General features: G+C 38.2%; 2 protein-coding genes across 6 annotated transcripts in view; one reads left to right on the top strand and one right to left on the bottom strand.

Annotated features, from left to right (window-relative positions):
• LOC113935553 (zinc finger protein 850) overlaps positions 1-22,823 on the bottom strand; it is a 123,237-nt gene that overhangs the window by 32,636 nt on the left and 67,778 nt on the right. The gene's annotated exons all lie outside the window — the stretch shown is intronic.
• Positions 539-17,687, top strand: ZNF790 (zinc finger protein 790). 5 transcript variants are annotated; one of them, XM_027617761.1, is made up of 5 exons: positions 539-897; positions 8,253-8,334; positions 9,296-9,422; positions 9,719-9,814; positions 13,711-17,687. In XM_027617761.1, the coding sequence occupies exons 2-5, from the start codon at positions 8,326-8,328 to the stop codon at positions 15,378-15,380; spliced, it is 1,902 nt and encodes a 633-aa protein (XP_027473562.1). In that variant the 5' UTR covers positions 539-897; positions 8,253-8,325; the 3' UTR covers positions 15,381-17,687. The 5 variants fall into 5 exon arrangements, with proteins under 5 accessions (XP_027473562.1, XP_027473563.1, XP_027473564.1 ...); XM_027617762.1 differs by having other exon boundaries at positions 560-897; positions 9,299-9,422; XM_027617763.1 differs by lacking the exon at positions 9,296-9,422 and having other exon boundaries at positions 560-897; positions 13,711-17,686.

Raw genomic sequence — 22,823 nt, 5'->3', positions numbered from 1 at the left:
GAAATTCTTTTTTAAAGGCTGAATTTGAAAGTACTGAAAAAAACTACTCTGTCAGAAAACTTAGACATACTGTCCATCTAAATGATGAGCTCGGAGAAAAGGCAGCAAATTTAAAAAATGGGCAAGTACTAACTTCAAAAAAAATGGCCAAGATATGAATAACATTTACAAAACACTAATGTAAGCTTGAATATTAATTTAAATCAAACTCTTTAAGGGTAATTGGAAGATGAGACTAAGGTAAGTTATTTGAGGATGTGAGAGATACTACACCTCCATTAAAGAAGGAGCTCCAATGTCTTCGCAGAGAAGGGACCCTCCTGGGGCCGGGACCCTTCATCCTACCCCCAGGTCGATGCTTGGCACTGCCTAACGGGACCTTTCTGTCACAGCATATCTGTCAGATGCCCAGACAGCCAACTCAAGCCGCGAAGAATTACACCCTTCCTTTGAGGTAGTTTGGCCTACGGCCCTGAACTACATTTCCCAGAGGCCATCGCGTCCAAGGCTACTTCCGGTAAAGGCCGCATTGGTTCATTTGTCCAGGTTCCCAGACTGGGGCACCCATCTGTGGAGGAGCAGCGTGGAGGCCTTAGTGGAGTCTTGCGTTCTAAACGCGGCCTGGAACTAATGGAACTAATAGAAGCCCTCTGCCACGCATGTGAGCAGTTATGAGGGCAATGGTCTTTGTCGAGGGAAAGGATGGGGGCCGAGGCCAAGGCCTGTGAATTGAGATTGTCGGCTCTGGGCTCTGAAAGGCTGTCCACTCTCTGACTACATTTTCCAATGCCCACCATAGCCGAAGCCGCTTCCTGTCCGCGCGCTGACGCTTTCAGGACCGTAGGAAGCATCGCGCCGGAATCCCAGCGGAACATTCTTGTAGGACCGCAGGGTCAGGTAAGAGAGTCTAAGACCCAGAAGCGGAATGACCCCTGAGGGGCCAAGGCCACTGGGGAGGGCAGTGGGCAGTGAGGGACTGATGTTTTCGGAGTCTCAGGCTTTGCCAGCAAGAGGGTGTGGGAGGGAAGGTGGTAGGGAGCTGTGTATGTGTGTGTCCGCTCCCGCGCGATCACGGATGGGATCTGTGGGTGCTTGTGTGAAATTGTAACGGGAGCGGGATGTGGGGGTGATCGCTCAGGAGCTGTAGGGTTGGGGGTGTGTATGTGTGTGTGTTTGCATGCTGTGTGTGTGTTTGCTCCCCTCACGGTGGTGAGGGGAGCTGTACTGATTGTAATGACCATTTAGGTGTGACTGTACATGTATATGATTGTGACTGCACCACTGTGTGCCTGACCGTGTGTGTAAATGTGGTAGCAGCAGCTGTGGAGCCAGAAACAAAGAATATTGCATTTAGTAACAATCATAGTTATTCGTAAATGTGTGGAGAGCAGTTTCTGCGGTGGCCGTTAGTTGGGTTGAGTCGGGTAATGTAGAATGTGGGGAGAGGAATAGGAGACAGTGTAGAGAACATATCCCAAAAAATTTCTCTGTAAATATGAGCAGAGAAATAGAAATAGAGAAATGGGGGAAATAACAACGTTGCAGTATATTGGTGATAATGAGCCACAAGAGAGAGAAAAGTAGAAATACAGGTGAGAATGAGTAAGCAAGGCTCATCTGTGTGGATGCAGTGCAACTGCAAGAATAAAAGAGGGTAGTAGTGTTGCAGAGAATGAGCCATGAGCTCAGGTTTTCAAAAAACAAGGGGAAATATCCTGTATTTGGTAGATGTCAGCAACAGTGAGGTGTGGTGAATTATAAATAATCTCATGGCATGAAATTCCAAGCTAGAGCTTTTTTGGAGGAGGAAGAGAAAAAAGTCTGAAAGTAATAAGAACAAGGAGGATACCTGCACTGCTTCCAGACCCAGTGGCAGGAAGCTGTGGTGGGTAGGAGAGGGAGATATTGAAAAGGCTGCAGAGTCCTCTGGGGAGAGCCAGGTTTCCCTTAGACCCAAAGGTGAAGGGAATATTCAAAAAAGTGGTTGGGGATAGAAGAGGGGTTTGTTATTAATGAATTACGAATTCCAGAGGGCATACTAGAAAGTGTCAAGATTTGGGGAGGGATGAGAAAGTGGTACATTCGACTGATTGGGAGTACAGTGTCTGAATAGAGAGATTATCAGGAATCTAAGGCTTCCTATGATGGACATAAACATGGATACAGGGGATATTGATGCTTATTCTGGTTGGATTCAAGACTGTTGGAGAGGAAGTGATGGGATAGAAGGAGGTGGGTTTTTGAGTATCCATCAGAAAGAGAGGAGCCAAGGATAGAAACTTTAAAGGTGGTTGGGTTAGGCAGAATAATGCCCCTGCAAAGATGTCCAGGTCCTAATCCCTGGAACCTGTGAATATTTTGCTTTACAGAACAAAAGGGGCTTTGCAAACAAGATTAAGTTAAGGACCTTGAAATGGAGAAATTATCCTAGATTATCCAATTAGGCCCAATGGATTCTTAAAGTCAGTAAACCCTTTCCCAAGGGTTTAGAGTCAGAGGGAGATAGAATTAAAGAAGAATGGTCAGAGATATGCAAAACTGCTGGCTGAAGGAAGGGAGCCAATGTTGGTGGCCTCTAGACTCTGGAAGACATAAGGAAATAAATAATTCTCCCTTAGAGCCTACAGAAAGGAACACAGCCCTGCTGACACCTTAATCTTAGCCCAATGAGAACCATCTCAGACTTTTACCTAACTGCCTAAGTGTAAGGTAATAAATTTGTATTATTTTAAGCCACTGTGTTTACGCTAATTTGTTGCTCAGTAGTAGAAAACTAATATAGTGGTATAGTGTCTTAGCCTTAGTGTTATGGGAGGGTCTTGAGCCCTGTGACAGGAAGGGAACCCAATCCCTACTGATAAAATTGAGGAATTCAGGTAAGGCACAATAGGCCCCCTCGTTGCTTGTAATTTCCAGTTTTGCTGCATTATATTTTTTTAAATGTTTTATTTATTTATTCATGAGAGTCAGAGAGAGGGAGAGAGAGGCAGAGGCAGAAGGAGAAGCAGGCTCCCCGCCTAGCATGCAGCGTGATGCGGGACTTGATCCCAGGACTCTGGGGTCATGACCTTAGCTGAAGGCAGACGCTTAACCATCTGAGCCACCCAGGCGCCCTGCATCATGATATTTTTTAACGTTGGAATTTAATGAATTTTTCTTTGTGATCTAATACATGGCCAGTCTATAGTGCTTGTTTTCCACTTGATTTGTCTTTGATTGACAAAAATGTATTAAAATACTCTGTGAATGAAGTTTTATCTTCCATAACCTGTAGCTTCTGCTTTATTGAAGTTGCTGCTGTTTGTTGATATATATTCATCATCATCATCATTATTATTATTATTATTTTTAGAGAGAGGGGTAGGGGGAGAGGCAGAGAGAGAATCTTAAGCAGGCTCCATGCCCAGTACAGAGCCTGATGTAGGACTTGATCTCACGACCCTGAGATCATGACCTGAGCCCAAATCAAGAGTTGGATGCTTAACCAACTGAGCCACTCAGGTGAACCTAGATATTCATAATTATTTTTATTGTGAATTGGAGGCTTTGGTATTTTAGCATGCTCAAGATCATAGCCCCTGCTTATTTTTTTAATAAACAAATTGCTTTTCTTTTTTTAATTTATTTTTTAATTTTTTAAGTAGGCTCCACACCCAGCATAGAGCCCAATGGGGGTCTTGAGCTCACAACCCTAAGGTCAAGACCTGAGCTGAGATCAAGAGTTGGATGCTTAACCAACTCTACCACCCAGGCGCCCCTGCTTATTTTTTTGTTTGTTTGCTTGCATTTGCCTTGTATATATTTCTCCATAATTTGTAAAATGAACTTTTTATTGAAATTTATCATATATACAGTCAAGTGTATAAATGATAATACAATAAAAAATTTCCTGATATTTTCTCTATTCTCTCTTTAAAGGCAGAAATATGTCCTCTAGTAGTTTAGAAAGCACCCATTTGAGTAATATTCCCTAAGCTCTTGGAGCATAGAACTTTTTATATCCTTTATGTTTGAAGGACAGCTTGGCTGCATGTAAAATCTTCGATTCTGTCATTTATTTTCCCACAAGTATATTGGAGAGACTACTTACTATTTGGGGTTCTGAATTTAGCAGTGGAGAAGTCTAACAACGGAATTTCCTTTTTCTCATAGGTAACGATATTTTTATCTTGATTTCCCCAGGGGTTTTAGCTTAATAATTTTATTAGGAAATGTTTTGGTACTGACAATTCTGAATCATTTCTCCCTGCAATATGGTGTCTTTTCATTATGTATATTCATGCTTTATTTCAGGAAATTATTTTTAATGTTAAAAATGTAGTTTTTATCAACATGGATGGGACTGGAGGAGATTATGCTCAGTGAAATAAGTCAAGCAGAGAAAGTCAATTATCATATGGTTTCACTTATTTGTGGAACATAAGGAATAGCGTGGAGGACATTAGGAGATGGAAGGGAAAAATGAGCCGGGGGGGGATTGGAGGGAGAGACGAACCATGAGAGACTATGGACTCTGAGAAACAAACAAGGTTTTAGGGGGGAGGGGGGATTGGTTAGCCCGGTGATGGGTATTAAGGAGGGCACGTCCTGCATGGAGCACTGGGTGTTTTACGAAAACAATGGATCATGGATCACCACATCAAAAACGAATGATGTATTGTATGGTGACTAACATAACATAATAAAATTTTTTTAAAAAATGTAGTTTTTAATATTTGTTCTCTTTCTTGATTTGGATTTTGTCTCTAGGTGTCTGCTTATTTGCAAGTTGGATTATCTCTGACTTTCACTGTTTTCTTCCAATAATTGTCATCTCTTTCTTTGTTTTATTTTGCTCTGCTCACTAATTTCTGTATTCTTTGTCCATGCACTTTCTGTGGTATTTGTCATACCTTGTGCTTGTTTGTTCTTCGTTTCTAAAGTGATTTTGCCTATGTTCTCTTTCACTTTTGAATTCAACTTTCACATGTAGTCTGTTCATCACTTCCTTCCCATTCCTGAAATCATTGTAATATTTGTGCACGTAGTCTTGCCTCAGAGCTGTGATTATATCAGAAATTATTTTTTAAAAATAAATAAATAAAAATAAAAATAAATTTTTTTTTACTCATACTGGAATGTTGGATAATAATTTTAATCTTCTCCAGTGTCTTTTAGGCAGTTTTCTTTATACATAGGGGAATTTTGGCACTCTTTTCAAACATATCTAACAATATCTTGGGACACAATGGTTCTAATTTTGTTATTTTTTTCAAAGGTGATAGATTATCTCAGAATAGCTGTCACTGGTGCTTTCCTGTGAAAAAGTAGTTTTTAGGTTCTTATGCCCAAGAGTTCTCTCTCCTCTGTTACTAGAATAGGAGACATTTTCTTTAAAATATAGTTCCTCTGTGGAGAAAGGGGAACAAACCCTTTTGCACTGTTGGTGAGAATGCGAACTGGTGCAGCCTTTGTGGAAAACAGTATGGAGGTTCCTCAAAAAGTTTAAAATAGAACTATCCTGTGACCCAGCAATTGCAATATTAGGTATTTACCCAAAGGATACAAAAATACAGATTCAAAGGGATACACGCACCCTGATGTTTTTAGCAGCATTATCAACAATAGCCAAACTATGGAGAGAGTCCAAATGTCCATCAACTGATGATTGGATAAAGAAGACGTGGTGTATACACACACACACACACACACACACACACACACACACACACACACACACAGTGGAATATTACTCAGCCATCATAAAGCATGAAATCTTGCCCTTTGCAACAACATGGATGGAACTAGAGTGTATTTTGCTATGTGAAATAAGTCAGTCAGAGAAAGACAAATACTGTATGATTTCACTCATAGGTGTAATTTAAGAAAGAAAACAGATGAATATATGGGAAGGGGAAATGAAAAAAAGGAGAGTGAAACAAGCTATAAGAGACTCTTAACAATAGAGAACAAACTAAGGGTTGATAGAGGGAGGTGGGGGAGGGATAGGCTAGATGGGTGATGGGTATTAAGGAAGGCACTTGTTATGATGAGCACTGGGTGTTGTATGTAAGTGATGAATCACTGAATTCTATTCCAGAAACCAATACTGTACTGTATGTTAACTACCTAAAATTTAAATTAAAAGTAAGTAAATAAAATATGGTTCCTTTGAATAGCCAGGTTTTCTTTGTTGTTCAGAACGTAACCTGTTCAGAAGGCCTCCTACTTCAGTTCTGAGTTCCCCAGTGTCTTCTCTGCTGCAATTAAAGAATATAGCCAGGGGTGCCTGGCTGGCACAATTGGAAGAGCATGTGACTCTTGATCTTGGGGTTGTGAGTTTGAGCCCCACATTGGGTATAGAGTTCACTTTTTAAAAAAATTTAAAAAAAAGAGAGGATACAGCTAAGATCCCAACTTATTTGATGAGGCCGGTATTACCCAGATACCAAAACCAGACAAAGCTTATCTCATAAGAATTTGAGCACAATAATCCTTAACAAAATATTAGCAAACCAAGTCCAGCAATGTATAAAATGAATTATACAGCATGACCAAGCGGAATATATCCCAGGAATGCAAGGTTGTCTGAACATCCAAAAATCAATTGATGTGATACATCATATCAATAGAATAAAAACCAAAAATCACATAGTCATTTTCATAGATACAGAAAAAGCATTTGACAAAAGCCAATACCTTTTCATTTAAAAAAATACTCTATAAACTAGGAATGAAAGGGAATTTCTTTAACTTGGTATAGGGCACCTACAGAAATCCTATAGCTAACATATTTGATAGTGAATCTCTGAATGTCTTCCCCCTAAGATCAGGAATAAGACAAGAATGACTGCTTTTGCCACTTCTGTTCAGTATTGTACTAGAGATTTTACACAGCAGTTAGGCAAGAAAGAAGAAATAAAAAACATCTAGGAAAAGGAGTTAAACCATCTCTATCTACACATGACATGATTTTTTTTAATATAGAAAATCCTAAGGAATCCACACACACAAAAAGACTATTAGAACTAATAAAGGAGTTTAGAGAGGTTTTAAGAGGACACCTGGGTGGCTCAGTCAGTCAGGCCCAGGGTCCTGGGATTGAGTCCCACCTGCAACAGGCTCCTTGCTCAGTGGGGAGCCTGCTTCTCTCTCTGCCTGCCACTCCCCTTGCTTGTGTGTGCTCTCTCTCACTCTCTCTCTCTCTGACAAATAAATGAAATCTTAAAAAAAAAAAGTTTTAGGGCATAAGATGAATAGATAAAAATCAAGTGTAGGGGGCCGCCTGGGTGGCTCAGTCGGTTAAGCGACTGCCTTCGGCTCAGGTCATGATCCCAGGGTCCTGGGATCGAGCCCCACATCGGGCTCCCTGCTCAGCGGGAAGCCTGCTTCTCCCTCTCCCGCTCCCCCTGCTTGTGTTCCCTCTCTCGCTGTGTCTCTCTTCTCTGTCAAATAAATAAAATCTTAACAAAAAAAAAAAATCAACTGTAGGGGCACCTGGGTAACTCAGTTAAGCGTCCAACTCTTGATTTGGGCTCAGGTCATAACCTCAGGGTTGTGAGACCAAGCCCCGCATCAGGCTCGGCCCTGGGCATGGAGCCTGCTGAAGATTCGCTCTCTGCCTCTCCCTCTGCCCCTCCCCCCCAATCAAATGTATATTTATACATTTGCAATGAAGAATCCAAAAATGACATATAGAAAACAATTCCATTCACAATAGCATCAAAAAGCATAAAATATTTAGGAATAAATTTAATAAGTGAAGTGTAAAACTTGTACTCTGAAAACCAAAAACAAGTATTCGAACATAAAAACTTGTACACAAAGGTTCATAGCAGCATATTTATAACAGTCAAAAGGTAGAAACAACCCAAATGTCCATTAATGGATAAATGGGTAAACAAAAATGTGGTCTAGTCATACAATGGAATATTATTCAGCCATAGAAAGGAATGAAATACTGATACATGCTACAACTTGGATGAACCTCGAAAGCATTATGCTAAATGAGATAGACTAGTCACAGTAAGTTCACATGTTGTATGATTCCATTCATAGGAAAGTCCAGAATAGGGAAATCTATAGAGACAGAAAGTGAATTAGTGGTTACTTAGGACTGGGAAAAAGGGAGGGAGAATGAGTCACTTGGGTTTTGGTTTGGGCCAGGATTTCTGTAGACTCCCTCTGATCTTTCTTCAGGGAAGAAAATGGAATTCTTAGTCCCTTTGAAAGCTCTGAGGTAAACCTGACCTCTCCTGATTCCTTCCTTCTAGCTCTGCTTTCTCAGGACTCTGCTTCACCAGGAGAGGAGTCTAGAAGACTGATTGATTCTTGGAATTTTAAGTCATGGCCCATGTGAGTTGGAATTGCCTCTCTCCAAAATTATAATCATTCTTATCACATCATATGAATACTTTTTTATCCTTAAGCTGCTTACTTGAGTCACTATTCATTGTGGTAAGTGATAGCTGTGAAACAGTCCACCGCCTTCCTAGGTGTCCCTCTTCTTTCCAACATGGCATTCAGCACCTCCCATGTCCTAATACTTTGGCAGAGTACTGGAGGAGGAGAAATATTTTTCCTTAGAGGAAATAGTAGAGACTTTCTTTTCAAATCTGTGGCTTAACAAGGTGGAACTGAGTGGGTCAAAGGGATACTCTACATGAAAGCTTTTATTTACTCTGTAGAATGGGGTGTTTCGGTTAGTAAAGGTGAGAGTTGGTGTTGGTTGGTTTTCCGTTTTATTAGTTGGCAAAATTCAGAGAGATCTGGGATTTTGCCAGGAAATCAGTGAGAGATTAATATTATTAACAAGACATGTGTTGATTGTCAGCTACTTATCTGAGAGCCCAGAGATTTTATACACTCCCACAGAAAATGGTATTCAGTTAGGAAATGTGTCTTCTAAGAATCCTTTCAACTTCAGCTAACAGAAAATTCAACTAAAAGTAGCCTAAGGGGGAAAAAAGTGTTTGTCACATAATAAATCTGGAGTTAGTCCTGTAAGCCTGGCATGGCATCCCAGTGGTATCAACAAAGAACTCTTAATTCTGGGCTGCCATCCTATTGTCTGGTGTTTGTCACTGGAAGGTCATAAGGATGTTGTGACTGAACAACAGAAGATTTTAAGAGCATATAGGCACTCAGCTTCAGTCACACTAATTTCCATGTCATTTCCCCCTATACTACAGGCAGCCAACTTCAGTTTTTTGCTCAGTGAGTATACTACTTCCTACAGTACGCACTTTCATTTCTTCCCACTTCTGGCTAAAAGATTTTTTAATTTCACTGTTGATGCTTGGATTGTTTGTTTCAGCAGTTGATGATGTTCAGGGATGTGGCTATAGACTTCTCTCAGGAGGAGTGGGAATGCCTAGGCTTGGAACAGAGACATTTGTACAGAGATGTGATGTTGGAGAACTACAGCAACATGATCTCACTGGGTAAGATTCAGAATCTAACCCCAGAAATTTCTGATTTCTACATTGTGAATTTTTGAATTGTCTTTTAAGTATCTAGGGGAATTCCTGACTTCTTTCTAGGAAAATGGTTTATGCTTTATAAATTTAGTAATAGTCATCATCAGTGGGAACCTCCATCTTCTCCATCCTTTAGAAATACTTCATGCCTTTTTCTTGCTCTTCCTATAATTGTCTCTCTTCCTCCATAACCGAGGGACTAGTTGCAAATTTTGAAATCTTTACCACATGGTCATTTCCTGTTTCTTATCTCTGATCAGGACTTTGCATTTATCAGCCAGATGTGTTCTCTTTACTGGAGAAGGGGAAAGAGCCCTGGATGGTTTTACAGGATGAGACAAGAGGACCTTGCCCAGGTGAGTGAGGGCTGAGCCAGCACAGGACGCCATCACTGTAGATAAGAGCCCAGATGTTTAGTGAGGCAGCGGCATCTCTGAAATATTGGCCTCGAATCTCTTCCTCAAGGGATAAAGACCTATGGATAAAGATCTGAGACCTAGAGTCAAAAGTAACCTTTTCACCATGAATTTCCAAATGACCCTTCTCTTCATCTCTAAATACCACTCTAATTCAGTACTCTTCAAATTCTTTCCCTCATGTTATCAAAAGGTAAGTGTCATTCTTTTTCTCCAGTAGTCAATTTATCAATGCTTTGACTCAATTTCTTTCTATCTCTCTTTTTTTCATTTAGATATTTGTAAATGTCTTCATTTAGATATTTGTAAATTTCTCCCTAAAAAAACTTTTGACCACATTTTTATTTTGCCTACTTTATCTTGAATTTTTCTTATTTTGCCTAAATTTCTCCTTGCTTCTGCATTTCCTGCACATTTATTGATTTTCCAGTTTCATTTTGGGATAAGAAGAGTTAACAAAGAGTATATAACCTATTAAGAAACTTGTATTCTTTTCTGTGACTGGAACATGTCCATAAATTTTGGCAAAATAGGTTCTACATTAAGAGACGGCCTGATAGGCTGCTTAGTTGAAAATCAGGATAATAGGTGAAAATGGCTTCTGGCTACAGTGAATAGTAAGCGGTAGAAGAGAGTTTAAGGCTAATGGAGGACAACAGGGGCGCCTGGGTGGCTCAGTCATTAAGCGTCTCCCTTCGGCTCAGGTCATGATCCCAGGGTCCTGAGATCGAACCTCGCATGGGGCTCCCTGCTCCGCAGGAAGCCTGCTTCTCCCTCTCCCACTCCCCCTGCTTGGGTTCCCTCTCTCGCTGTGTCTCTCTCTGTCAAATAAATAAAATCTTAAAAAAAAAAAAGGCTAATGGAGGACAACAAAGAGACTGCAATGTCATAAAAGACAAGTCCAGGCTGTCAAGAGGAAACAAGGTGCATATTTGGCAAGTTGAGGCTAATTGATGAATTTTCTATTATGGGCAGAACTCAGATTGAAGCAACATACTCTTGGAGCTTCTTCTCCCCCCTTTTTTTTGTCTCTCTGTCAAATAAATAAATAAAATCTTAAAAAAAAAAAGAAATATCAAGGAAAGAAAATAAATTTTATTTCCTTATTGGAATTATGGTTTTGAACGCCAGAGGTTATATTTGTGTTCTAAAATTGTTCTTTTTCTCAACTATCGATAGCTAAAACAACTTAAATGAATCTCCAGGATGTTGTGCTGAATGAAAAATGCCAAAGGTCACATGCTAAATGAATCCAATTATAGAACATTTTGGAAATCACTAAATAATAAAGATTGAAAATATATTAGTGGTTGCCAGGGATTAGGGATGGGCAGGAGAGTGGTGGTCATAGTTACGGCTATAAAGAGGTAGCACAAGAGGCAGAATCTATGTAATAATGGTTTAGGTCTGTATCTTGATTGTGGTTGGTGGTTACAGTAATCCACATATGTGATAAATGACATAACTGTATATATTCATTGTGCCAATGTCAGTTACATGATTTGGATACTGTGCTTTAATTATGTAAGATGTGTTCATCGGGCAAAACTGGGTAAAGGGTACTCTTTGCAACTTACTGTGAATCTATAATTACAGTTGACCCTTGAACAACTTGAAGGGTTTAGGGATGCCAACGTTTGCACAGTCAAAAATTCATGTAGAGGCACCTGGGTGGCTCAGTTGGTTAAGTGTCTGACTAGGTTTTGGCTCAGGACATGATCTCAGGGCCATGAGATCAAGCACCGCTTCACGCTCGGTGCTCAGCTGGGAGTCTGCTTAAGATTCTCTCCCTCTCCCTCTGCCCCTCCCCCACTTGCTTGAGCTCTCTCTCTCTCTGTAAAATAAATAAATCCTTTAAAAAATTAATGTATAAATTTTAACTTCCCAAAAACTTAACTACTAGTAAGCTTACTGTTGACTAGAAACCTTACTAATAACATAAATTAACATATACTTTATATGTTATATGTGTTATATAATGGATTCTTAAAGTAAGCTAGAGAAAAGAAAATGTTATTAAGAAAATCATAAAGGGGCGCCTGGGTGGCTCAGTCGTTAAACGTCTGCCTTCAGCTTAGGTCATGATCCCGGGGTCCTGGGATTGAGCCCCGCATTGGGATCCCTACTCTGTGGGAAGCCAGCTTCTCTCTCTCCCACTCCCCCTGCTTGTGTTCCCTCTCTCGCTGTCTCTCTCTGTAAAATAAATAAATAAAATCTTTAAAAAAAAAGAAAATAATAAAGAAACCATAAATTTACAATACTGGAAAAAAATCCATGTGTAAGTGGACCTGTGCAGTTTAAACCTGTGTTGTTCAAGGGTCAACTGTATTTCAGAATAAAAGTTTTTATGACATAGTATGTTTTCCCAATCCTCTCGATAAATCTCTTAAAAAAGCATATTAATATCTCTAATGTCATACAGAAAAATAAGCGCTCAGTCAAGCTCAGTAATTTTCTCATAACCTAAAGATGGTGTTAGTAAACAGAACTGAGCCTGAAACTGTGGTCTGTCCTTTTTCTGCTACAATACACTATTACTTACACATGTAACTGAACTGCCTTTCAACTTACTCTGTCACCGCTAGAGTACTTGCTCCGTTCCCAGCTCTACTCCCAAGAAAAATTTATAACATAACCACATGACAATTTCATCAAATCTGGCACATATCAAAAATGAGTCACAGAATGGTCCTACTTATTCCTAGCTCATGCCAGACTCTTTGCCCTTGGCAACTTCTCAAACTATTTTCCTTTTTGAACTATCACCCATAATTATGTCCTTTAACCTAAGTGGAACATACCTGTGTTACTGAGTTCCTACTGTCTATTAACTCTAGACTAGATTACTCCCAATATTAGACTGACACTCTATTTCCCAACATTACTGTTTTTAAGCTCAGAATTATATAAGACGTTCACCATAGTATCTTCTATAGTACTTGAAAATTTGTAGATACTTTCTGTAATATTTTCAGTGGCCTTGCATAGAAGGGAAAGGAAGAAGAGACCTAGGGAAGGGCTTGAAAGCATAAAGCAGAATGGATGAGCAATACTATAAACTCAAGAATAAAGAAAACAAAAGCACCTTGGTTGGAGTCATCTGACAAAAAGATGGCTTGGCTATGCACCATGGAGGAAATGAGCAGGGTGAAGTCTTTGCAAAGGCAAATTGAAAAATGATTAAGTAGGTATGCTTACATTTCTGCATACTTGTCTTTGAGTTAGTTTAGATATCCTTTTGTTTCTTCCTGTCTGTGCAGAAAGTAATATGGAAGCAGTTTATGTACTCATGTCAGTAAAGATGGAAGCAACTAGACAGTGAGGTGTGTTACATTATTATCATATGATTAAATGATCCCAATTGTGCTTCCGGTACTTGGTTTTTGTAAGATCCTTTACTCCACCCTAAATTCCCCCAATTTCTTCCTTTTTTTTTGTCTTGTAATGTATTTTTTACAGAATTATTTTTTTGATGCTTAACATATGCTAAGAGTTGATTTACCATACTGAGTGAAACAGTCTTATCTTTACATTGGCATTCCATGACTGGGTGGTACCTGAATAATCTTTTTTTTTTTTTTAATTGAACTGCTCAGATGATTTGACTAAAACAAAGCTTTTATATATCTAATCACTCACCTCAACTTTTATTAGTTCTCTTTAATTTCTGTTTATTTTTTGCCCCTTTTTCATATTGCCCAGAATTTGAGAATTTCTTAAGTCATTCACTTCTTGTGTGCCTTACATATTTTAGGATTTGCTTTTTATATCTACATTGGACATTTTGTTTCTTTTTGAACAGTAAAACAGTATGAATTTATCTTCTTATCTTTCAGACATGCAATCCAGATGTCAGAGCAAGAAGTTATCACAAAAAAATGTCACTTTTGAGAGAGAATTGACTCAACTGGAAATTTGTAAAAAACACAGCCTTGAATATTTGTGTTTTAGGGGTGATTGGGAAAGCAAAGATCAGTTTGAAACACAACAGGAAAATCAGGAGGAATGTTTTAAGCAGGTTATACTCGCCGGTGAAAAAATGTCCACTTCTAAACATCACACAGCTTTTAATGTACATCACAAACAGAATACAGGAAAGAAACTGAAAGAATTTAAAGAATGTGGGAAAGCCTTTCCTTCTGGCTCCGAGTGTACTCAACATCAAGTAATTCACACTAGGGAGAAATTTTGTGAAGATAAGGAATATGAGAAGACCTTTCTTTCTGATTCAGAACTTACTCAATATCAGACAGTTCACACTGCTAAGAAAACTTACGAATGTAAAGAATGTGGGAAGGTGTTTAGTTTGCGTTCAAGTCTTACTGGTCATAGGAGGATTCATACTGGTGAAAAACCTTTTAAATGTAAGGAATGTGGGAAGGCCTTTAGATTTCATTCACAACTTAGTGTCCATAAGCGTATTCATACTGGTGAGAAGTCTTACGAATGTAAGGAATGTGGGAAGGCCTTTAGTTGTGGCTCAGATCTTACACGACATCAGAGAATTCATACTGGTGAAAAACCCTATGAATGTAATGAATGTAGGAAGGCCTTTAGTCAGCGATCACATCTTACTAAACATCAGAGAATTCACACTGGTGAAAAACCTTATGAATGTAAGGAGTGTGGAAAAGCTTTTACTCGTGGCTCACACCTAACTCAACATCAGAGGACTCACACTACTGAGAAATCTCATGAATGTAAGGAATGTGGAAAAGCCTTTATTCGTGGTTCAAATCTTGCTCAACATCAGAATGTTCATGTTGGTAGGAAACCCTATGAATGTGAGAAATGCGGAAAAGCCTATATCTGGAGTTCACACCTTGCTCGACATCAACGAATTCATACTGGTAGGAAACCTTATGAATGTAAGCAATGTGGGAAGACATTTATTTGGGCCTCATATCTTGTTCAACATGAGAAAATTCATAATGAGAGGAAAGTCCATGAATGTAAGGAATGTAGAAAGACCTTTCTTCATGGCTCAGAGTTTAATCGACATCAAAAAATTCATACTGGTGAAAGAAACTATGAATGTAAGGAATGTGGAAAGACCTTTTTTCGTGGTTCAGAACTTAATCGACATCAGAAAATCCATACTGGAAAGAGACCATATGAATGTGAAGAATGTGGAAAAGCCTTTCTCTGGGGTTCACAACTTACTCGACATCAGAGAATACATACTGGTGAGGAACCTTATGTATGTAAAGAATGTGGGAAATCTTTTATCTGGGGTTCACAACTTACACGACATAAGAAAATTCATACTGATACAGATTCCTGTGAATATAAGGAAAGTAGCCAGATCTTTGGTCACCATCCATATTTTACTGAACAGAAAATTCACAATGGTAAGAATCTCTATCAATGGAAAGACTATGGGAACACCTTTAGTCAGGACTCAGACTTTGCTCAACACCAGGGTATTTACACTTTTGAGAAATCCTATGAATATAAAAATTTTGAGACATTTTCTCCAAACTCTCACTTTATTTCACTCTCATAAAATCTTATGATACAAAAATATAGGAAAGTCTTTATTCATGCCTTATTAATTGATGTCTGTTAATTCCTTCTTTTGAGAAACCCCACAAGTGTAAGTAATATTGGAAGACTCTGTCAGAGCACATAACACACTCAACAGCAGAGAATTCATAATGCAATCTGTATTAATAGAGGAAAGCATTTACTGAATAATTTTCCATTTGGAATACCAGAGTAAAACCCTATGAATAAGATGACACTGTGACTCTCTTTTGAATCATTCTTAAAGCATTCTCCACATCATTGATATTATTCTGCATAGAATTTAAATCTAACTTGTGTAGGGCAACCTTCCATCACTTTTTAAATCTTCTTACACTTCCACAAAATTACACTAAAAGTGAATTTCTGTTATGTAATTAATCTTGGAAAGCCTTGAGCTATGTCATAAAACTTATTTGGTATGCCTTAGTTCCAACATATCTTATCTGTATTTTTTGGAAAGTAACTCAAATCTGTGTCTGTTTCCTTATTTGATTATAAGGGCTAAATGAGCTTGACGACTTAAATGATGTCATGACCATCATTAATATTAGTATTAGACCATTTCTATGAGATAAAGACCTTGACAATATAATAAATATAGACAAATATGCCATCTGTATATAGTATCTTACTGAACAGTAGGATAATTCTGAAGAAAAACCAGTAAAACAGAATGAAGGGAAGAAAGCTTTGAATCAGTATTCATTTGCTGCACCAAAAAAATCCATACTATAAAGAAAGCCTTATGGTTTTAAGGAAAATGGGGTAGTTGAGTGCTCGGCAATGTTTTTTGTTTTGTTTTTAAAGGCATTTGGAAGTGATTTGTCTCTAACAAATTTCTAAAGCCAAATGTCCTGTCCATTTTATCACAATTAAAATTTAGAAATTAGAAAATGGCCAAATGAATCCTGACCTCTTGGAAATTTATTACTACATATATAAATAATTATCAAAGTAATAAGCAAATCAAAAAAGTTACAGGCTATTTAGTTGTGAATGATAATGAAACTCTTATATATCAAATCCTATGAACATGACCATGGCAGTTCTCAATGGAAATTACTCTGTGTAGGTAACTAAAACAATTGAGGGCAGTTTACCTCTTGTCACCATTGTATCTCTAGCACTTAGGAAAGTGCCTGTTATGTTGTGGAGTCTAAATATTTGTCAAATTAAATAATGATTACTGAACTAAACAAGCTAATGCCCCAATGGGTGTTTGAATTAATGGAAAGTTTTAATGAAAATAAAGCAAAAATCATGGAATAAAGAACAGTACAAAAGGTTTTTTTTTTATTTTAAGTCAAAATGTTTCTTTGAAGAAAACTAGTATTACTAGACTTTGGCAATGCCTTCACATTATAAGAAAGAATTCTGATACATGTTTTAGAGGATATTTTTAATGGTCATATAAATAGATATAAGCCTTATTAGATCCAACTTTTAAATAGAGTATGGTTTGTTTTCTAGGAAAACATTTTAAATGATTAAATTTCAAGAGTAACTGAAAGGGGCCAAAAAAACTTAACAATTGGAAAAAATAATCTTTAAAAATCATGTAGGAGCAGGTAATCGTACAGGCTACCCCCTGAAGGAACAGAAAATCCTATGGAAAAATTGCGAGCAGATACTAAAAGACTAACATAATTCTGATTAATAAAATGAGATGTTGAGTAGCCCTTGAACAACAAATTCCGGAATAATTTCACTCATGAACATACATAGAAAAAACTAACACAGTAGTCAAATGAGATTTACCCAGAATGTTTAAACTCTGATCTGGACGGGTGATAATTCTGTAGTTTACACATAACTGCAGGATACCAACGATGACGTACCTTATCAGTTCAGTATTTAATTTATTCTAAGAGTATTTTCTTGGTACCTTTTAGTATTATGTAAGTTAAAGAATGTTGAGCTTATACACATGTATTTAGCACAGTTATAATTCGGTTCTTTAACAGTAGCTAAACAGGATTAGGGAATAAGAGTTCCCTCCCAAATTATTGTCTTCTGTGGAATTTCTCAACTCACATGGGAAAAATGAATTTTTTTTGTTATGTTCTTTGTTGTAATAAACCAGCCATTTTCATTCATGCTGACTATTTTTTTTAAGGTGATGAATTCACTGAGAAAAATAACTTTCTGGACATCCATATACAGATAAATATGGGGCATTCCTTTTCCCTTTTGCCTTGGCTTCTGTGTTGAGTTTAGTATCAGTGTGCATGTCAGGTACTCCTTCCTCCCTCATCGTTAATTCCTGGATCTCCTTGAATGCCTAACGTACATGTTTCTTGAACCCCTTTCCATTGGTATGTTTGTGAATTTTGATAATGTCTTCTCTAGTCTACCTTAGAGATGACAGAACATTCCTTAGTTTTTCCCTAACCACCTTTCTTGGCAGGAACCATTCTGCTAGAATCATTTTGAGAAGGATTTTTTTTTCAAGATTTTATTTGAGAGAAAGAGAGAGAGCACATGAGAGGGGGGAGGGTCAGAGGGAGAAGCAGGCTCCCTGCTGAGCAGGGAGCCCGATGTGGGACTCGATCCCAGAACTCCAGGATCATGACCTGAGCCGAAGGCAGTTGCTTAACCAACTGAGCCACCCAGGCGCCCTTGAGAAAGAATTTTTAATTACTGTTAGCACAGTTGGATAAAATTTATGGGAAAGAAAATTAGATTCATCCCTGGCAGTGTAAGATTAACTCCCAGCAAATCAAGATATCTAAATGTAAAAAAATAAAAAGAAAGAAACTTTACAAGTACTACATGGGTAAATTCCTTTATAGCCCCGGAATGGAGATATCAATAAGTATGACTCAAAAATCCAGGAGAAATAAAGAAGAAAAAAATAATTTTATAGGACTAAATGTTAAAGGAGAATGACAGAATGGAGATATTTGCAACTATATCACAGACTAATATCCTTAAAGAGTCTAAAAATTGAGATGAGAATGCAAGTTACACACACTGAGATACCACTTCATCCCAATCAAATGGGCAAAAATCAAAAAGTGTATTAATAAACTCCATTGGCAAGACTGGAAAAACAAGAACTCTTAAATTGCTGATGAAAATGCAAAATAATACAGTTCATATAGGAGGGAATCAGGTAACAGCCATGTGTAGTCTCATGCATTTACCATAAGACCAGCACCCTTCTATCCCAAAGATACAAAATGTGGTATACACAAAGGAATTTTTTAAAAACACTATTTGTAGGGCGTCTGGTTGGCTCGGTTGGGTGACTGCCTTCGGCTCGGGTTGTGATCCTGGAGTCCCGGGATAGAGGCCTGCATCGGGCTCCCTGCTCAGCAGGGAGTCTGCTTCTCCCTCTGACCTTCCCCTCTCTCATGCTCTCTCCATCTCATTCTCTCTCTCAAATAAATAAAATCTTTAAAAAAAATCTCTCTCTTTAAAAAAATAAAATAAAAACACTATTTGTAAATGCAGCACACTGGAAATAACAGAGATGCCCAGTAATAGACTGGCTGAATTAATTATATGAATGTACAGTGGAATATTGTGTACCTGTATTCTCCTAGCGAGTGACCTTCAGGATATGTTAAATGAAAAGTAGGCCAGTTCAGAATGATATGTATATTATGCTAATGTTTGTGAAAGAAGAGAGGAATACAATATATGCCTGTACTTTCAACAAGAAATCTCAAGATGAAACAACAGGAGAGGGCAAGGATGAAAGATAGTTATTTTCAGTTATACTTTGATTTCTATTTTGACTTTGGATCCATGTAGATACTTTACATATCATCTTTTATTTTAAAAATTAAGTCAGGGGCAGTTGGCTCAGTTGGGTTAAGTGTCTGACTTGATTTCGGCTCAGGTCATGATTTCAGGGTTGTGAGATCAAACCCCATGTCAGGCTCCATGCTCAGTGGGGAGTCTGCTTGAGATTCTCTCTCTCTCTCTGCCCCTCCCCCCATTCACATACTCTCTAAAATAAATCTTTTTTAAAAAATTAAGTCAAAGGAAAATAGCAAACATATATCAAAAGCAATGAATTTGACTCTACATCATGTTATAACATGACAACATAAAGAATAAGTTCAAGTGGTATTAAAATATTTTGACTTACTGGGGTGCCTGGGTGGCTCAGTTGGTTAAGGGTCCAACTCTTGATTTCAGCTAAGGTCATGATCTCAGGGTTGTGTGATCAAGCCCCATGTTGGGCTCTGCACTCAGCACAGAGTCTGCTTATCCCTCTCCCTCTGCTCCTCCCCGGCTCATGCTCGTGTTCTCTCTCTCTCTCAAATAAATAAATAAAATCTTTTTAAAAAATATTTTGACTATTAAGAGAATATCTCAAGAATATTCTGTATCTCAAGGACAAAGAGAAATAGAAATCTAAACTGCCTTTACTAGTATTGTTAATGGTAATATTGGTATTAAGTGGGGACACCTGGGTGGCTCAGTTGGTTAAGCATCTGCCTTCAGCTCAGGTCATGATCCCAGTGCCCTGGGATCGAGTCCCGCATCAGGCTCCTTGCTCAGCAGGGAGCCTGCGTCTCCCTCTGCCTGCAGCTCCCCCTGCTTGTACCCTTGCTCACTCTCTCTCTCGCCCATTCTCTCTCTCTAACAAATAAATAAAAACTTAAAAAAATATATTGGTATTAAGTGAGTCCAAAATTAATTATGTAACAATTTCATGAGGAATTAAATTTTTTCAAAAGAAAATCATAAAGAAGTAAAATACAATATAGTCTTTCATTTGAATTGAAAGTATGTATTTCCTACCTCTGTCCACCAAAGGATTTAAAAGCATTCATGACATAGAAGCAGTGAGCTCCCCAAGTATCCAGACGGTAGTTTTCAAATTCTTTTCTATAAAAAAAGAAGCAAGGGCTCCTTGAAGAAATGACGTAAGACAGGTCAAGGGTAGGAAATATATATATGATTATCATAAAACATCTTACTGGGGCACCTGGGTGGCTCAGTCTTTAAGCATCTGCCTTCAGCTCAGGTCATGATCCCAGGGTCCTGGGATCGAGTCCCACATCGGGCTCCCTGCTCAGCGGGAAGCCTGCTTCTCCCTCTCCCACTCCCCCTGCTTGTGTTCCTGCTCTCACTGTCTGTCTCTGTCAAATAAATAAATAAAATCTTTAAAACAAAAAACAAAAAAACCATCTTACTGTGCCTAAAAGCAATAAAGCTATCAAAGATCATAGGATCACCAACCAAAAGGAACTGACCAAAAATAGAATAATTTAAGCATCAAAAACTATTGCAGAGGGTTGAAACCATGATTGTAGGTAAAACTTACTAAATTCAAAATGAAAAAAAATGATAGAGTCCTTTATGGAGTTTGCCAGAGTACTAGCTCATTCTGAAATTTCAATAAGTAAAGGAACAGAACCAAGTATTTATCATGATTTTTCTGTACAAGCTGTAATCAAATACTGAGAGGAGATTTTATTATAAAAGAATTAGCTAATATATTCAGAAAGAATGACAGACTTAGATTTAGCAACAATCCATAATAAATGGGTGATTGGGAATTTCAAAAGGTAACAATCAGGTTGGTGACACCTGAACTAGTTGGCCAGTCTTAGCAACATTAAATTGGAACAATATAGTATTAATACGCCTCCTAATATGATGCCATAGGAAGTAGAAAGTACTACTTAAGATCTATTTCCCATCATTGAACCTTAATTACTTTAGCCACTTGATCTAATCACCAGTTGATAGGAAATAAAATGAATTTTTTTTTAAGATTTTATTTATTTGAGACAGAGAGAATGAGAGAGAGAGCGAGAGAGAGCACATGAGAGGGGGGAGGGTCAGAGGGAGAAGCAGACTCCCTGCCGAGCAGGGAGCCCGATGTGGGACTCGATCCAGGGACTCCAGGATCATGACCTGAGCCAAAGGCAGTCGCCCAACCAACTGAGCCACCCAGGCGCCCCAGAAATAAAATGAATTTAAAAAACCTCTAAGTGGTATAGTGAAGATCACAATTGGCCAAATCAGAAAGTGGAAAATTCTACAGGACAAATAACCAAGTTGATTAGTTACAAAGGTAGCAATGCAGAGCCCTGGGGAATAAATACCTCTTCAATGAATTGTTCTAGAACAACTGAGTATCCATATAAGAATGATTTGCATTCTTGCATGAAATAATACATAAAAAATGTGTTCCAGATGGATTGATGACTTTACAACAAAAGACAGAATAATATTTTTAGAACACAGCTAAGAGTATTTCATAATCTCAGGGTACAGTATATTTTCTAGAGAAAGTATTTTAAATTTAACTAAAAAGGAAAAGTGTCATCTATTTGCATTAACTTCATTAATTCTGTTAATCAATAGTCAACTTTAAAAGAGTGAACAGTTGATTGCTTCTGGCCAAGATGGAGAAATTGGCCAAATAACTAAAAAAATGAGCAAAATAGGTGAAACCATGGTTTTCAAAACATTGAACATCTTGAAATGTCCAATTCCAATGAAGGACAGTGATCCCTGAGATAAGAAATGAGGTGAGCCCTATGATTGCCCAGCTTATGAATGGGAGGGTAATCAGGCAGAGCCTAGTTGTTTCCTACTGTTGAGATGGGATGATGAGGCCAATGTGGTCTGAGTTTACAGAACAGAACACCAAAGATGTCCAGAGATCAGCAGAGGATTTCCCTTAAGTTCTGCTAAATACTCACTGATACATTCATGTGAGGAAACTACCTGAAGCTATGGGGAAATCACCACCTGAAAGAATTGGAGGGAAAAATCCTGAGAGCTCACAGAGGTCCAGGTATAATTCCTGCTCCCAACAGCCAAAGTGGACAACCTTAATTTACATAGTAGAGTACTCAGAGGGTTTTACCTTAGCTGGGGAAAATTTGCCACAGACTAACCACTACTCTGATCCCACATAACAAAGCTTAAAAGCAAACTCCAAAAAAAAATCAAACTTTCCAAATAACAGTATTCCAAACAAAGACCAAGAATATTTTTAGGAATACAAAAATACGCAGCACCTAATGGCAAAGTTTATGTCTGGCATCCAGTAAAGAAGTATCGGGCATCTAACATCCATTAATGAGAAGACATCAGCCAAGAAAAAGAGAAGGGGATTTCCTCAACCAATAAAGAGTATCTGAAAAATCTACAACTAACATCATACTTAATGGTGAAATACCTAAGAACAGGAGCAAGAAAAAGATGTGTTGTCTCAACACTTCCACTAAGTATTGTACTGGAGGCTCTAGCCAGGGCAATAAAGGGGGGGAAAGGATGGAGGTGGTATCCAGATTGGAAAGGAAGACCTAAAACTATCTTTATTAACAAATGAATGTCTATGGCACCTACAAATAAGCTACTAGTACTACTAAGTGAGTTCAGTGAGGTTGCAGGATAAAGATCAATATACACAAATCAAATTATCTTTGTGCTAGCAATGAAT

The sequence above is a fragment of the Zalophus californianus genome, chromosome 17 (assembly GCF_009762305.2).
Source record: "Zalophus californianus isolate mZalCal1 chromosome 17, mZalCal1.pri.v2, whole genome shotgun sequence".
NCBI lineage: Eukaryota > Metazoa > Chordata > Mammalia > Carnivora > Otariidae > Zalophus > Zalophus californianus.
The sequence above is the reverse complement of the archived record's forward strand: the minus strand, read 5'-3'. Positions and strand labels throughout refer to the sequence as shown.

What these genes read in the sequence shown, in the direction of transcription:
- ZNF790 (XM_027617761.1), top strand. An exon ending in CAGCAACATGATCTCACTGG is followed by an intron (nt 9,423 to 9,718) that starts GTAAGATTCAGA and finishes ATCTCTGATCAG; the next exon opens with GACTTTGCATTTATCAGCCA. An exon ending in GACAAGAGGACCTTGCCCAG is followed by an intron (nt 9,815 to 13,710) that starts GTGAGTGAGGGC and finishes CTTATCTTTCAG; the next exon opens with ACATGCAATCCAGATGTCAG.